Source organism: Echinops telfairi, unplaced genomic scaffold, assembly GCF_000313985.2.
Source record: "Echinops telfairi isolate 266 unplaced genomic scaffold, ASM31398v2 ScPeMD7_7424;HRSCAF=8462, whole genome shotgun sequence".
NCBI lineage: Eukaryota > Metazoa > Chordata > Mammalia > Afrosoricida > Tenrecidae > Echinops > Echinops telfairi.
The window spans coordinates 75,640,343-75,658,433 of NW_022111324.1; the positions used below are offsets into that span (position 1 = coordinate 75,640,343).

Genomic DNA, 18,091 nt, shown 5'->3' on the forward strand with positions numbered 1-18,091 from the left:
TCCACTCTCTCTTCCTCCCCCTTCATTTGCTCCCGTGTGCTCTGATCAGACATGTCCCTCTCCCTGAGCTGCAGCTTCAGTGCCGTCCTCTCAAATAAATCCTTCTGGGGGAGGGGCAGGTGTCCACGTAGTTGGGATTGGGACTGGCCCCTCAGACCTCTCCACTGGTTCACGTGAATATTATTATTGCTCCTCTTATAGCCTTGTCTATTGTTTTATTGTAATTTGAGCTACAGGGATACGCTCAGTATTAGACAAAGTGTGACCAAGGGCCATAGCCTCAGGGGTTCCATCAGATTCTATCCAGCTAATAAACTTTCAAGATTTTGAGTTTGTCCCAATTTTTAATCTATTATATCTAGGACCTTTTAATGTGATCCTTCTTAGAGCAGTTGTAGTGGTAGACGGGTACCACCTAGTTTTGGTTTCAAGCGTTTTGGAAGCTAATATTTACATGATCACCAGTACAGTGGAATATTGGTTCCCATGTATCATAGATTTTCATCACTCTTCTTTCCTCTACACAGGGAAAACCAACCTTAGATGACCAAACACAAGCTTTTAAGACCTAGTCACTAATTAACCTAAGACGGATCCAGAACATGTCTTTCAATTGACCTTGTGTCTTCTGAGACCATGGTCATAAGCCTCCAGGACCAGCAAACCATTCCCTCAATGATACCTTTGTTTGATATCACGTCCTTGGTTGAGAAAATGCTCAATTATGACCCACCCTATTAGAAAATCTTCTTTGATAACACTTTTAGAAAATAATGAAACTATGAACAGAGTATGAAGAATTGTAAGTTTGATAGGAGAAATAAATATTCTTGAAATTAGTATTTCCTTCTCCAATTTTCATTCCTTTGATTTTTACATGTCCACTTTAAAACAAATGATGTCAGAAATAAAGAAGGAGAAATGATTTCTTGCTATAAATTTTCCTCTTCTGGAACCCACAGATTGAGAAAAAATAACTAGAATATGTAAGAAAACTTCAACACTTCAACAAAAGATGAATTACGCCCATTTAAAAGTGGGCAGAGTACACAATGAGACAGTTCACCAAAAATGGCATTCAAGCAACCAACAAACACAAAAGAAAAAGTCTCAATCACTAGCCATCCAAGTGATGCACATCAAAACAATGAGAGAACACCTCACCTCAGAACTGACAGCAAAGTTTTAAAAAGCAGAAAACAACAAATGCTGGAGAAGGTGAGGAGAGAACGAAACATTCATACACTGCTAGTGAGATTGTAAAACAGTACAACCGCTGAGGGTAGGGGCACAGCACTTCTTCAAACAAATGGGAACAGAAATATCATATGACCCAGCAATCCCACTATTTGGTATAAAGACTACAGAAATAAGGAGCAAAACCAGATATATGTTCACCCATGTTCATTGCAGCACTACTCACAACAGCAAGCAGATGGAAACAACCTAAATGCCACTGAGAGAAGAATGGATAAACTTTGGTACATACCCACAATGGAAGACTACACATCACTGAAGAAGGACGTAACTGTCACGTCTCATGACATGGATGGATTTGAAGGACATTATGTTGAGTGAAATTAGTCAATCACAAAAAGATAACTATTACATGAGACTACTGTTATATGGGGGGGGAAATAAAAGGTTTCCATACCAAAAGAAACTAACTTTAATGGTTACCAGGAGTGGGAAGGGGAAAGAGGGAAAGAAAGTAATAAGCTAGAGGGTAGACAAGTGTTAACTTTTAGGTGAAAGGGTAATATCTCCTTTGGAAAATGAGAATAAGGGAGCAGGGGGCAGGGAAAAATAATACTCAAGCCTCAATGGACACACACACACATACATTTTCATCTGTTGGATAAAGTAAAGTTCTACATCCTATCGTGATAAAGTATATTTTCTCGACTCATTTCCTGCAAAGTCCAAACTGATTCCATATGGCCAAATCCATGTGTTTCATGTTCACTATCATGTGTTTCATGTTCACTATCTCCAAGTTTAAAAGGAAAGGGTGTGTAAGCAGGTTTGCAAACTGGCTTCTACTCAGTTTTAAAGTCAATCAATACCTTTACTTAGTAACTGTAACAGAAGCTGAGCTGAAGAACTGTTTTAAATAAAAGAACTATTACTCAAAATAGAGTAACAAACACACTTTATGAAGCTGAGCAATGACTCTTTAGAGTAACACATACCTGAGGGACCATCGCCACCCTCTGGTTCCTTTTAGGAGACCTTGTACTTATTTGCCTGTCCTCTTCGTCAGAAAAGAGTCGACTTCGCTTCGAATTTCTGAAAGGCTACGGTGGAAATTTTGTTTTCAATAGTTTTAATGCGACATAATCCAAATATCATACAAATCAATAGTTCCATCATATCAAGAAGTATTGTAAAATCACTACCACAATCAATTTTAGAATTTTTTCTTGTACTCCTTGCTATTAGCTTATTGCCCCAATTTTTTTCCATTAATTAAAAAGCTGAGCATATTCCTTGTTTATTCTAGAATATATGCCTATATTTGAAAAGTATAGCTAACTCTAGACCAGCGGTTCTCAACCTGTGGGTCACCATCCCTTTGGGGGGTCAAATGACCCTTTCACATGGGCCACCTGATTCATAACAGTAACAAAATTACAGTTATGAAGTAGCAACGAAAATAATTTTATGGTCACCACCACATGAGGAACTGTACTAAAGGGTCAAGGCATTAGGAAGGTTGAGAACCACTGCTCTAGACTATCAGCTATATGGAAAGACAAAGAAAGGGTCATACAAAGCACACAGTATCAATTATATTAGATTTAGAAAGCAGTAAGATATCTATTTGTATAATCCATTTATTAATGAAATACTTAGGTGAGGACTGAACTAAAGTCCTATTCTCCATAGTGCACTGGTACCCATGAATGGTGAAAATAAAGATTAAATTCGGGAAATTCTAACTCATTATGTTGGCATATAGGTTAATAACAGTTGATTATAGCACATGATGTATCTGAATAGGGCTAGGCTAGTGGTAAGATACCAGATTATTCTAGAACAGTACCCCCAAAATACTGTCACCCCAAGATACATATTATACTAGTTATGCTGTCAAAAGTATTAACTGAGCTTCCATTTGTGGACATAAGTGTAAGATACATATAAAGGATACCTGTTAGGTACCCGTACAACATTTAAAAATAAAAAGAACAAACACATTATGAACTTGAAAGTTTTATAACATGAAAAATCCACAGTGTATCCTAGATTCAGAGAGGGTTTATTGTTATTTATAGATTTATTTATTTAATCATTTTACTGGGGACTCTTACAGCTCTTATAGCATGCCATACATCAATTGTATCAAACATATTTGTACATATATTGCCATCATCATTTCCAAAACATTTTCTACTTGAGCCCTTGGTACAAGCTCCTCTTTTTACCCCTCCTCCCCCATCCTCATGAACCCTTCATCAATTATATAGTGTATTATTTCATATCTTACAATGTCCCTTGTCTCCCTTCACCCACATTTGTTATTTGTCCCCTTCAGGGTGGGGGTGGGGTATATATCCAACCTTGCGATGCGTTCCCCTTTCTCCCCCTTCCCCCTCCATTGACATCCCCCTACCCTCCTGATATTACTATTCCCACTACAGTTCCTGAGGGGTTTTTCTGTCCTGAATGCCACGTGTCTAGAGCTCTTCTCTGTACCAATGTGTGTTCTCCAGTCTAGCCAGATCTGTAAGGTAGAACTGAGTCATAGTAGTGGGGGGTGAGAGCATTCAGGAACCAGAGAAATGATGTGTGTTTCATCAGTGCTATACTACACCTTGGTTGAATCATCCCTTCTTTATAACCCTTCTATGGGGGATAACCAATTGTCTACAGATGGGCTTTGGGTCTCTACTCCAAATCCCTCGGTTCACATCAATATAGTTGTTTGTTTGGGATCTTTTGATACCTGATACCTGATCCCTTTGACACCTCATGATCACACAGGCTGGTGTGCTTCTTCCATGTGGGTTTATTTGCTTCCCTGCTAGACAGCTGATTGTTTAACCTCAAACCTTTTTCTTTTTTAAATCATCATTTTATTGGAGGATCTTACAACTCTTATCACAATCCATACAAACATCCATGTGCCAATCACAATTGTACATATGTTACCATCATCATTTTCAAAACATTTTCTTTCTACTTGAGCACTTAGTATCAGCTCATTTTTCTCCCTCCCTCTACCCTCCCTCCCATGTGAACACTTGATTTGTAAAAAAAATTTTCAGTTCTTACATCGACTGTTGTCTCCCTTTACCCACTTTTCTGTTGTTCGTCCCCCCCCCTCCCCACACCCACCTATGTGTGTTAATGTCGATCATTGTGATCGGTTCCCCCTTTCTCTCCCAACCTTCCCCTTATCCTCCTGGTATCGCTGCTCTCATTATTGGTCCTGAGGGGTTTATTTGTCCTGAATTCCCTGTTTTGAGCTCTTATCTGTACCAGTGTACATGTTCTAGTCTAGCCAGATTTGTAAGGTAGAAATGGAGTCTTAATAGTGGGGGGAGAAAGCATTGAAGACCTAAAGTTGTGTAGGTTTTTTTTAATTAAATACTTTTATTGGGGGCTCTTACATCTCCCATCACAATCCACACACTCATCCAGTGTGTCAAGCACATCCATTGTCAAGCACCTATTTGCCATCATCATTTTCAAAGCAGTTTCTTTCGACTTGAGCCCTTGATTTCAGCTCATTCCCCCCTCTTTCTCTCATGAACCCTTGATAAGTTAGATTATTATTGTCATATTTTACATTGTTTTCTGTCACCCTTCAGCCACTTTTCTATTGTTCGTCCCCGCTGGGAGGGGGTTATATGTTGATCCTTATGATCGATTCCCCTTTTCTCCCCCAACCCTCCCCTTCCTCTCCTGGTATTTCTATCCTCATTGTTGGCCCTGAGGGGTTTATATTTCCTGGATTTGTAAAGTAGAATTGAGGTTACAATAGTGGGGGAAGGAAGTATTAAAGAACTAGAGGAAAGTTGTTTGTTTCACCCTGACTGGCTCATCTCTTCCTGTGACCCTTCTGTGGGGGGATGTCCAATTGTCTACAGATGGGTTTTGGGTCTCCACTCTGCACTCCCCCTCATTCACACTGATAAGATTTTTTTGTCTGGGTCTTTGATGCCTAATACCTGGTCCTATCGACACCTCATGATCACACAGGCTGGTGTGCTTTATTGCTTCTCAACTAGATTGCTGCTTGTTTATCTTCAAACCTTAAGACCCCAGATGTCCTATCTTTTGGTAGCTGGTAACCATCAGCTTTCTTCACCACATTTGCTATGCACCCATTTTGTCTTCAGCGATCGTATCAGGAAGCTGAGCATCACGTACTGCTATGTTATTAGAACAGTGTTCTTGCATTGAGGGAGTACTTGAGTAGAGGCCCAATGTCCGTCTGCTACCGTAATACTTAACATATAAGTATATGTACATAGATCTATTTCCCTATCATTATAATATATTTACATATGTACATGTCTGTATTCAAACCTCTACAAATGTCCTTTGCCTCCTGGTTCGTTCCTCTATTTCCCTTTACTTTCCTCTTGTCCCACTATCATGTTGGATCTTCATTTGGGTTTCAGTAATTCCTCTCAGTTACATTGCACTTGATCAACCCCCACCAGCCATCCTACTCCCTCCTCATCATCAATTTCAGATCACTTGTTGTTCCCTTGTCCCTGGGTTAGTTGACAACTGCCTTTCTTTACCGTACCTCCCCCTCTCCCGTGCCCCCCCCACAGAACTGCCAGTCCTGTTTTCTCCTCCCAATTGTTTATCCCACCTATCTTCTCTAAATTGTTTATCCCACCTATCTTCTCATGCAAAAACAATAAACACACAAACAAAACAAAGCAAAATAAAACAACAACAAAAAAGAAAAACCTATAAATAGTTCCAAGTATGTTTGTTGATCTCTGTGAGTGTTTTCCAGTTGAGTGGAATGGGGTGCCATACCCTGGCCCCAAAGTCTATTTTTGGTATTCCTCAGGGACTTCATTGTTTTGCTTCACTTGCTGCTGTTGCACGCCCTTACTGTTTCGTCCAGGTGTGGTGGGGTCAGATCAGGCACAATTCCCACACTGTGTCTCCAGTGTTGTCCCCTGTAGGGCTATGGGTCAATGAGAGACATTGAGTCTTGTGGTGGGTCTGGCCCTATGGTCCTCTCTGTGCATCGGCTGTTCCAAGCAGGAATATCGCCCTTGAGGCTTGGGGGGCCAGGATGTGTTCCAATCTCTCTCCTTCCCTCTTCATTTGCTTCTGTGTAACCTCAGGACTTAAGACCCCAGATGCCATAGCGTTTGATAGCCAGGCACCATCTGCTCTCTTCACCACATTTGTTTATGCACACATTTCGTCTTCAGCAATTATGTAGGGAAGGTGATTATCAAGGAGTGCCAGGTTATTAAAACAGTGTTAAAAAAAAAATTAAAAAAACAAAAATATAACCGATAGTTCTAGGTCTGTCTGCTGACCCTTATGTATGCTTTCTGATCAAGTCTGATGAAATGCCACTTTCCCTCAAGTCAGAAGTCTTTTTTCAGGATTCCTCGGGGACTTGGTTACTTTGCTCCTCTTGCACTCCCTTTGCATTTTACCCCACTGTGTGCATGGGGCAGACTGGGAACAATTTCCACAGTGTCTCCAGTGCTGTCCCCAATAGAACTATGGGTCAGTGAGGGAATGTGTCTCGTGGTGGGGTCAGCCCTATGGTCCTCTTTGTGCATTGGCTGCTCTGAACAGGAATGTTGTCCCCGGGGCTTGGTGGGCCATGTTGAGGTCCCCTCTCTACACCCCCTTCCCCCAACCTTTGTTCGCTCCCATGTGGTCTAGACAGACCCGCCTCTCTCCCCAGGCTATATCTTCAATACTGTCCTCTGTATTGCCTTCTTCTGGGGAGGAGGTCAACATAGCTCGGCTTGGGTCCAGCCCCAGCGTCCTCTGTTAATTCACTGCTCCATGCCAGTATCTTCTTGTTTGTTAATAGAGCAAAACAGTGCAAATGATAAACCAATTAAATCCACACTCTTTCTCAAATCTTTTCTCTACCACCTAAGACAGAATTTTATGCCTATGTGAAAGGAGGATAAATGCAAATGGCTTCAGATGCCTAATGCTTACATCTGGGGAAGAGTTCAACTGGGTGAAAGCAGAGGTATAGACCCTTAGAATCAAGCCAACTCAGGGTCTTAAAACTCCAGTCCTTCTATCCATTCCATTCCCCTGACCACACAGGCAGAGAGGAAGAAGGCAGTGATGACAGGGGTACTGATAAGAGTAGGGAAAGTGATACATATCCACAGTGCTCATATATCCAGGCCATCCACCTACCCAAGCTCAAAGCTTACTTCATGAATGACCTTCATATCCTCTGGCTCAGTATTATCACATCAGCCCGGGAGGAGGAAAGGCCTAAAATGACTAGTCATGCCAATTTTATAATCATCACCTCTACTTCATATCCCTAAACATATTTACTACTGACTTACACAAGAGTTTTAATAGCGTACTACTTATTTATATATATATATTTGCAGGAATCAAAGCCATGTAAAAAATTTTTTTCTTTTGTTTTTGTTTTTAATCATTTTATTAGGGGTTCATACAACTCTTATCACAATCTATACATACATCAATTGCGTAAAGCACATTTGTATATTCATTGCCCTCATCATTCTCAAAACATTTGCTCTCCACCTAAGCCCCTGGCATCAGCTCCTCATTTTTACCCCTCCCTCCTCGCTCCCCCCTCCCTCATGAACCCTTGATAATTTATAAATTATTTTGTCATATCTTGCCCTGTCTGACAACTCCCTTCACCCACTTTTCTGTTGTACATCCCCCAGGGAGGAGGTCACATGTAGATCTTTGTAATCAGTTTTCCCTTTCCAACCCACTCTCCCTCTACCCTCCCAGTATCGCCACTCATACCACAGGTCCTGAAGGGATTATCCGCCCTGGATTCCCTGTGTTTCCAGTTCCTATCTGTACCAGTGTACATCCTCTGGTCTAGCCAGACTTGCAAGGTAGAATTCGGATCATTGGGGAGGGGGGAGGCATTTAGGAACTAGAGGAAAGTTGTATTTTTCATTGTTGCTACATCCCACCCTGACTGGCTCATCTCCTCCCCAAGCCCCTTCTGTAAGGGGATATCCAGTGGTCTACAAATGGGCTTTGGGTCTCCACCCCGCACTCCCCCACTCATTCACTATGGTAAGATTGTTTGTTCTGATGATGCCTGATACCTGATCCCTTCGACACCTCATGATCGCACAGGCTGGTATGCTTCTTCCATGTGGGCTTTGTTGCTTCTTAGCTAGATGTCCGCTTGTTTACCTTCAAGCCTTTAAGATCCCAGATGCTATATCTTTTGATAGCCGGGAACCATCAGCTTTCTTCGTCACATTTGCTATGCACCCATTTGTATTCAGCGATCGTATGTATCATGGAGGTGAGCCATGTAAAAATTTTAACATATAAATGAAACCCAATTATATGAAGTTCTTGATAGTGAAATGGTTTGGTTTTTTAACTCAAAGAAATCTTCATTGATGCAACTCTAGTCATAAGCAAACTAGAAAATGTTTAGTTTGCTTAATGATGACCATATTATTGATGACTACAGATTACTTATCTAAATATGATCAAATACTGCTAATATTTAAGGAGTCAAATGCTTTCAACATAGGAACAACCGTGGAAAATTATCACTAAGCTATAAAAACTAGCCTATGACAACAATATAGACAAATTAGTTATCATTATTTTAAAATGTGAGGAAAAAGTCATTGCTTACCATATCCACAGAACTTGTATTCCTGCCTTTCCAAACTGGCGTTTTCTGTAAAGAATTGTACTTTTCATTCCACGTGTTAGATAAGCTTCCCTCTGTAATCAACAATCATTTTTAGTAATATTTTATACACTTTAATAACAGCAATATGTTTGAAATATTTGCCAATTTGAAAAAATACACTAACTGTACTTTTAGTTTAATACAAATGAGACACCTCTTCTGGATCTATTTATTTGTCAAGCTGTCTACTCTGGTAAGGCAATGCATTATAAAAGTATTAAATGCTTAGACCAAAATATAGGTGGCTTTTCTTTTTGGTTTTCAGAAGTTCTTCCTTTCTAGCTTGCTAACAACTATCTCATAAATAATCAGTACAACTCTGACTGCAATAAAGGCAAGGAAAGACTCTTCTAAGCTTAAACTTAAAGCATATTTAAAAATTTTATTTTTGTTAAATATGTGACATCCCTGATAATGAACTGAAATTAATATAGGGTTTATATTTCCTGAATTCAAATTCTAGTTGTATGCAAAGTAGAAAATGTTTATAGGCATATCATAAAAATAGGGGCAAGTTTAATTTTTTTTAAGAGTGTATTTATTGATAGAGAGGTACACAGGAAACCTGGATGAGCATACAAGAAAACATTATTTTTATTTTCTTCTATTTGCTCAAAGAGTCCTGGTAGCAGGTGGATAAGTGCTTAACTGCTAAGTAAAAGGTGGGTAGTTCAAATGCAAACACTTCACAGGAGAAAAATGTAGCTGTCTGCTTCCATAAATACTACAGAAAAAGACAACAGCCTTGAAAACAGCTTTAGGGTTGCTTTGAGTAGGAATGGATTCAATGGGAATGCATTTTATTTTTTAAATTCTATTTGCTTATTTATTAGCATCTTCTATTTTTGCTAAAAGGAATTGATATTACTTGTAGAATTTCTCCAAAGTTATATTTTTAAAAAAGGAATGTTTACTATCAGGAAAACATGTAATACTACTTTTACAAATGTTTACTTTCAAGAAGAAAATAAGAAAACCAGTGGGATGGAATTGATCACAGGATTTCTGGAAGATAAAAGCAGTCTTCCTAATTTACAAAGTCACTAATCCAGAACACAACATAGTTAGTTGGCTTTAAAGACAAAAAGTACTAATGAACTTGTGAGAATGTCTAGCTAGGCTCTAAGCTAACTCATAAGGTAAACAAAGCGATATTAAGAAAGTGGTCTAATATATCTACAGAAAAAAAAATACTATCATTGCTTTATTCCATGGGTCTTCCATTGTTACTCAGAAAAAATTTTTAAATTAACATTTCAATATACGCCGGGCCATCAAAAATTTCAGGGGAAAATGGACCTAAAAGATATGGGAATCCAGGACGGATGAACCCCCCAGGACCAGTGGTGAGAGTGGCAATACTGGGAGGGTGGATATAGAAACGGGGAACTGACTAGAAGGATCTACATATAACCCCCTCCCTAGGGGACGGAAAACAGAAAAGTGGGTGAAGGGAAATGTCGGACAGTGTAAGACATGACAAAATAATAATAATTTATAAATTATCAAGGGTTCATAAGGGAGGGGGGTAGTGGGGAGGGAGGGGGGAAAATGAGGAGCTGATATTAAGGGATCAAGTAGAAAGCAAATGTTTTGAGAATGATGATGGCAACAAATGTATAAATGTGCTTGACACAATGGATGGATGTGTGGATTGTGATAAGAGTTGTATAAGCCCCCAGTAACTTGATTAAAAAAAAAAGATATGGATTTTTCCAGGAACTTTTTGAAGCCGCTCATATATCCCAGCATAGTTGTCCACTAAATGTTTCAAGTGTAAGAGTTGTCTGTAAGGTTTAATTAGAAATTTCAATTGATAATTAAGATTAAAAATAATAACAACAACTGAGGATTTATTCTCACAAAATAACATTTGAATTCAAAGTTATTGTCAGTTAACACTGATACTTAAAAGCTTTACTGCATCATAACTTGTGGGGGGGGGGTAGCACTATATTCAAATTAATTTAATAAATGAAAATCGGAGCTTATGCCACATCTAAAAATATTTTCTTTCTTACCTTTTAAACTGACAAGGGCTTTTGCTGAAGAGCCTACAATTAAAAAGAAAACAATATTTAAAATTAAAATATGTCAATTATTTTGCAATTAAAGTGAGAGAGGGAACTTGGTAAGGGGATGAAAGTTGATTCACTTCATTTTAGTAATGCTGTGTTTTGAAATGATGGAGAGGTGTGTAGTTAGAAATTAGTAGAAGACAAGGTATCAACTAAGTCCACATGGAATAAGTATGAACCAAGGATTGTAAATAATAAAATCCAAATCCAAAAGAGGGAATAGTATCAGAGATTACATTTTGAACACCTGGTTTCCAGAAGGCTATGGATGACAGTGGAAGTGAAAAATCCATTTGCAGAGTCCACACATGGATTAAGTCTCCAGTGAACCCTCTTTGACCACCGACTAGGGATGTGAATAGCCTGATTATCAGACAGAAAGTATTGGAAAGCCGATTATGGCAGATGTAGTTAGGTTTAAATGTACTATCTTATCATTTAATCTTCCCTTTTTAACCATTTTAAAGTTGTCTCAGTTTTTTTTTAAAAGTGCAGGGGAAATACACATAGCTTACAATTGTGATGATTGTACAATTCTTCTTGGTAAGACTGAGCTATTGAATTGTATTATATGTGGATTAAGTACCAATAAAATCATTACAAAACTAATTATAATAAAATGCTAACAAGTAAAACACAAAGAAATAACTAGTAGATAATTCAAGCTATATATACTATTTTGAGAGAAATTAATAGATACTTGGTATTTTTGCTAAAGTTGTGAGAAAGATGATGTAGGGAAAAAAGGACAGAAAAAGAGAAAAGAAAGACACAACATGGGACTGTCTTCTAAAGTGTTCTGGTCCTAGAGAAGGAAATGAGAAAGGGGTCATTTATAGAAACAACTCAAGATGGATTAGAGAAGCAACAATTAGTCTTGGTGCTGGAATAGCGAATATAGAAAATGCAAATTATCCAAACTCTCATGGCAGGTAATGAGTCCCTGGGCAGCCTAGAGTGCAGACATGTGCAACATGTAAGGAAACAAGCTGAAAAGGGAGTCTAGAACAGCCATGAGGGGACGGAACAAAGTTGGAGGGATTCACCGACGAGTCAGAATAAACTTTAGTACATGTTGGAACAATCAGGAAGCTCCTCCACATGCTGACCATGTATTCTTAATAAACTCCTCAGAGGATTCTGCTACAGGTAGCCCTAGCACTTGCTTTAAGAGATACTGGGCTGCAGTGTTTCTCACTCAGTAAATAAAGGGTCTATGGGGCATAAGCAAACGTGGCGAAGAAAGCTGATGGTGCCCCGCTATCAAAAGGTATAGCATCTGGGGTCTTAAAAGCTTGAAGGTAAACAAGCGGCCATCTAGCTTAGAAGCAACAAAGCCCACATGGAAGAAGCACATCAGCCTGTGTGCTCATGAGGTGCCGAAGGGATCAGTTATCAGGCATCAAAGAACAAAAAATCATGTCATTGTGTGTTCACCCCACTAATAACGATCGTTGAAGACAAATGGGTGCAGAAGCAAACGTGGCAAAGAAAGCTGATGGTGCCTGGCTATCAAAAGATATAGCATCTGGGGTCTTAAAGGCTTGAAAGTAAACAAACAGCCATCTAGCTCAGAAGCAACAAAGTCCACATGGAAGAAGCACACCAGTCTGTGTGATCACAAGGTGTCGAAGGAATCAGGTGTCAGGCATCAAAGAACAAAAAATCATATCACGGAAAAAAAAAATCATATCACGGTAAATGAGGGGGAGTGCAGAGTGGGGACCCAAAGCCCATCTGTAGGCAACTGGACATCCCCTTATGGAAGGGTTGCGGGGAGGAGATGAGTCAGTCAGGGTGCAGTGTAGCAACGATGAAACACAATTTTCCTCTAGTTCCTAAATGCTTCCTCCCCCCACCACTATCATGATCCCAATTCTTCCTTACAAATCTGGCTAGACCAGAGGATGTACACTGGTACAGATAGGAACTGGAAACACAGGGAATCCAGGGCAGATGATCCCTTCAGGACCAGTGGTGAGAGTGGCGATACAGGGAGGGTGGAAGGAGGGTGGGGTGGAAAAGGGGAACCAATTACAAGGATCTACATATAATCTCCTCCCTAGGGGACGGACAACAGGAAAGTGGGTGAAGGGAGATGTCGGACAGTTTAAGACACAGTAATAATTTATAAATTATCAAGGGTTCATGAGGGAGGGGGGAGTGGCAAGGGAGGGGAAAAAATGAGCTGATGCCAGGGGCTTAAGTGGAGAGCAAATGTTTTGAGAATGATGAGGGCAACGAATGTGCAAATGTGCTTTACACAATTGATGTATGTATGGATTGTGATAAGAGTTGTATGAGCCCCCCAATAAAATGATTTTAAAAAAAGAGCATGGATCATAACCAAGTATGGATAACACTGAAAAGAAAGGGAATTCCAAGCTATATATACTATATTGTGCTCATGTGGAACCTGCACATGGACTAAGAGGTAGTTATTCAAACAGAACCAGGGATACTGAATAGTTTAAAATCAAGAAAAGTGGGCATCAGAGTTACATCCTGTCATCATATTTATTAGATCTGTATGTTGACATACAAGAAGCTGGACTATGTAAAAAAAGAATGCAACATCAAGATTTGAGGAAGACTCATTAACAGCCTGTAAATATGCAGATGATACAACCTTGCTGGCTGAAAGCAAAAAAGACTTGAAGCACTCACTGATGAAGATCAAAGAATACCATCTTCAGTATGAATTAAAACTCAATAAAAAGAAAACCAAAATGTTCACAAATGGACCAACAGACAACAGCATGATAGATGGAAAAAAGATAGGAGTTGTTGAGATTTCATTTTACTTTGATCTATAAACAAAGCTCATGGAAGCAACAATTAAGAAATCAAATGATGTATTGCATTGGGAAATTTGTTGCAAAAGACCTCTTTCAAAGTGTTAAAGTGCAAGATGTCACTTTGGAGGACTAAGGTGCACTTGATTCAAACCACATCTTCAATCACTTCATAGGCATAGCAACGCTGGGGAAGGAATAAGGAAGATAGAGAAGAATTGATACATTTGAATTATGGTGTTGGCGAAAATACTGAGAGTACCATGGCCTGCTCGAAAAACAAATTTGCCTTGGAGGAAGTGTAGCTAGAATGCTCTTAAGAGGTGTGGACGAAAGATTTCCTCTGAATATGTTGGCAGGAGAGACAGTGCCTAGAAAAGACGTCCTGCTTGGTAAAACAGAGGGTCAGTGGAATAAAAGAAAGCCCCTCCCTCAATGAGATGGATTGACACGATTGGTGTAAAAATGGGCTCAACATAACAACAGCTGTGAAAATGGCACAGGACCAAGCAGTGTTTCGTTCTACTGAGGCTGTGAGTCAGAACTGACACGTCAGTATCTAACAACAATTGTTAAGCAGTAGTAGGCAGTGCAAACAGCCGTGCAGATGGCACGAGTTCTGATGGTGTGTCAGGTTAAGAGCTTTGCTGCTAACTCAGAGACTGGCACTTCAAACTCACCCGGCTGTTAGCAGGAGCAAGACCTGGCAATCCTCTTTCATGAAGACTACCCACTGCCATGCAGTCATTCTTACTCATAATGACCCTCCAGGGCAAGAAAGAACTTTCCACAGGGTTTCCAGAACTGTAATCCGTATGGAACCTGACTGCTAACCTCTTGATGAACAAACCAAGTGGTTATCACTGTGCCACATGTTATTACAGCCAAGAAAACCCCATGAAACTACCATAAGGAAGCTCTACCCCTTCAAATGGTGCCACCATGAACTGGAATCAACTCAAAGTCACCCAACAAGACATTGAGAGCAATAAAGCTCATGAGAGAAAAAGGAACTATCCAATCATTCAACCAATAGTAGAGTGCGATTCTTTCATGAAATGTATATGTTAGTAAGGGGAACAAATATACAAATCAAGTAATTAGAAGCACAATGAAAATATAATATGCCCCCAAGGATGACAATCCTGCTCAGGGCAGTCTATGCACAAATAGGAGCATAGGGCCAGGCCCACCAGACACAATGTCCCTCACTGACCCGTAGTGCTACGAAGGACAACACTGGAAGCAAAGTGTGGGAACTGTGCCCATCCTAACCCCACCACACCAGGGAAAATTGCTAAGAACGTGCAACAGAGCAGCAAGGGGAACAAAGGAATGAAGTCCCAAGGGAATGCCAAAAATAGACTTTAGGGCCAGGGCGGGGCACCCCATTGGACTGGACTGGAAAACACTTCTAAAAATCAACAAACAGACCTAGAACTATTCTTTTTTCTTTTTTGGCGTTGGGCTTTTGTTGTTGTTTTGTTTTGTTGTTTGGTTTTGCTCTGCCTTGTTTTTGTGCTTATTATTGTCTCTGCATGAATGTCTTTCTAGATAAGATAGGCAGGATAAACAATCTGGAGGAAAAAAACAATGGGACCAATGGTTGAGTGGTGGCAGGGAGGTGGGAGAGGGGGCAGTGGGGGAAAGGAAGTGGGCATTTACAAAGCCAGGGACAAGGGAACAACAAGTGATTTGAAATTGAAGGCAAGGAGGGCGTAGGAGGCCTGGTAGGGCTTGATCAAGGGCAATGTAACTGAGAGGAATTATTGAAATCTCGAATGAAGGCCGGACATGATAGTGGGACAAGAAGAAAGTAAAAGAAAATAGAGGAAAGAACTATGAAGCAAAGGACACTTATAGAGGTATAAATACAGGCATGTACATTATATAAATGTATATATAATGATAGGGAAAGAGATCTATGTACATATATTTATAGGTTTAGTATTAAAGGTAGCAGGTGGGCATTGGGCCTCTACTAAAGTACTCCCTCAATGCAAGAACACTTTGTTTTAATAATCTGGCATTCTGTGATGCCCAGCTATCAAAAGATATAGCATCTGGGGTCTTACAGGCTTGAAGATAAACAAGCGGCCATCTAGCTGTGAATCAACAAAGCCTACATGGAAGAAGCACACCAGCCTGTGTGATCATGAAGTGTCGATGGGATCAGTGATCTGGCATCAAAAACCCAGAACAAAAAAAAATCATTATCAATGTGAATAAGGGGGAGTGTGGAGCAGAGACCAAAAGCCGATCTATAGACAACTGGACACACCCTTACAGAAGCGTCACAAGGAAAAGACGAGCCAGTCAGGGTGCAGTAAAGCACCAATGAAACATACAACTTTCCTCTAGTTCTTTAATGCTTCCCCTCCCCCACTATCATGACCCCAATTCTACCTTACAAATCGGTAGAATTTGACTAGACCATGTACATGGGGTTACAGATAAGAGCTGGAAACACAGGGAATCTAGGACAGATAAACCCCTCAGTACCAATAATGAGAGTAGTGATACCAGGAGGGCAAAGGGAAGGTGGGAGGAGAGAGGGGGAACCAATCACAATGACCTACATATAACCCCCTCCCAGGGGGATGGAGAACAGAAAAGTGGATGAAGGGAGACATTGTTAAGTGTAAGACATGAAAAATAGTAATTTATGTAAATTATCAAGAGAAGCTGATACCAAGGGCTCAAGTAGAAAGAAAATGTCTTGAAAATAATACCAACAAATGTAAAATGTTCTTGACACAATGGATGTATATATGTATTGTGTCAAGTGTTGTATGAGCCCCCAATAAAATGATTTTTAAAAAAGAAAAAGAAAAAATACACAGCACAAAAGATTAAAAAAAGATAAGAGATAATGTGGTGTGCTGATATTTGGATTAGTATCTCTTATCATTTGACATCTGAACAATCATCTAAAAGTGTGAGCCACTTACATATGCACTGGTGCTCCACGAAATGGGAATCATATCCTGAGGATTCTGATCTCTAGCTTTGTTCTTTTTTTGAAGGCAGTGTTAACTAATGGTTAACAAGGCTCTAGATGGAAACTAGCTGTGTTTGAATCTTGTGAGTGATGACAGTTCTGCCACTTCCTTATTGTTTACTTTAAGCATTAACTTTAAATTCATGGAAAAGTGGAATCCAACGACCACGGAATTTTTCCACTTTTTGAAGCCTCATATTTCTCCACTTGAAAAATGAGGATTAAATGAGTTAATGCATGCAGATCAATGCACATGGCACACAACCTACCTTGATATGTTATTTTTATTATTACTAACAACAACAAAATCCTTAGTTGAAGAGAATGGATTTTACACAAGGATGAGTTTGCGTACATGACATAGGATACTGGACAAAGAGTCTCCAAGGGTAGAACATCCACAAAAGAAGAGCCACAGAGTAACCTGGAGAAGAGCAGGGAAAGGCAGCAGTCAGTCTGACAGAAGAAGCAGTAAGTAAATAGCACTGAGACAGAAATTAGATTGCAAAAAACAGTAACAATAAAACAAAAACACTGATGGGAGCACATGGGAGCAGTTGAAGGGGAAGGAGAGTGGAGCACATCCTGGCCCACCAGGCCTTGAGGACGATGTTCCCATTTAAAGCAGCCAGTCCACAAAGAGGACCACATGGCCGGCCCCACTATGAGACATGACGCCCCTCACTGACCCATAGCCCTACAGGGGACAACACACCGGAGACAGTGTGGGAACTGCGCCTGATCTGATCCAGTCACAACGAGGCAAAACACAAATGGGGTGCAACAGAACAGCAAGGGAACAGAGCAGCAAGGTCCCCAGGGAATGTTGAAGGTGGACTTTGGGGCTAGGGCGTGGTGCCCCAACAGACTATAGACTGGAAAACATTCCTAAAGGCCAACAAACAGTCCTTGAACTACAAGCTTTTCTTTCTTGTTGTGTTTTGCTTTGTTTTTTTGTCACTGGTTTGTTGTTATTGTTGTTTTGTTGTATATTGTTGCTTGGTTTTGCTCTGTCTTGTTTTTGTGCATGTTATTATCTCCACAGGTCTGTCTAAACAAGGCTGGATGAATAATCTGGAGGAGAAGACAATGGACTGACAGTTCTGGGGGGACATGGGAGAGGAGGAGGCAGGGGAAAGGAAGTGGGTGTTAACACACCCAGGGACAAGGGAACAACAAGTGATCCAAATTGGTGGTGAGGTGGGTGTAGTAGGCCTGGTAGGGCGTGATCAAGGGTAACGTAACCAAGAGGAATTACTGAAACCCAAATGAAGACTGAGCATGATAGTGGGGCAAGAAGAAAGTCAAAGGA

The 18,091-nt window shown here is 40.2% G+C and overlaps 1 protein-coding gene across 1 annotated transcript in view; it reads right to left on the minus strand.

Moving 5' to 3' along the window:
• Positions 1–17,078, minus strand: part of LIN9 (lin-9 DREAM MuvB core complex component) — an 84,869-nt gene extending 67,791 nt beyond the window's left edge. The window contains exons 1-4 of the mRNA XM_004699949.2: positions 17,049–17,078; positions 10,927–10,959; positions 8,846–8,937; positions 2,193–2,297 (exon numbers count right to left, since the gene is read on the minus strand). Coding sequence (XP_004700006.1) covers positions 2,193–2,297; positions 8,846–8,848 — 108 coding nt within the window. The 5' untranslated portion in view covers positions 8,849–8,937; positions 10,927–10,959; positions 17,049–17,078. The remainder of the gene's footprint in view (positions 1–2,192; positions 2,298–8,845; positions 8,938–10,926; positions 10,960–17,048) is intronic.
• Between the last annotated feature and the right edge of the window lie 1,013 nt (positions 17,079–18,091).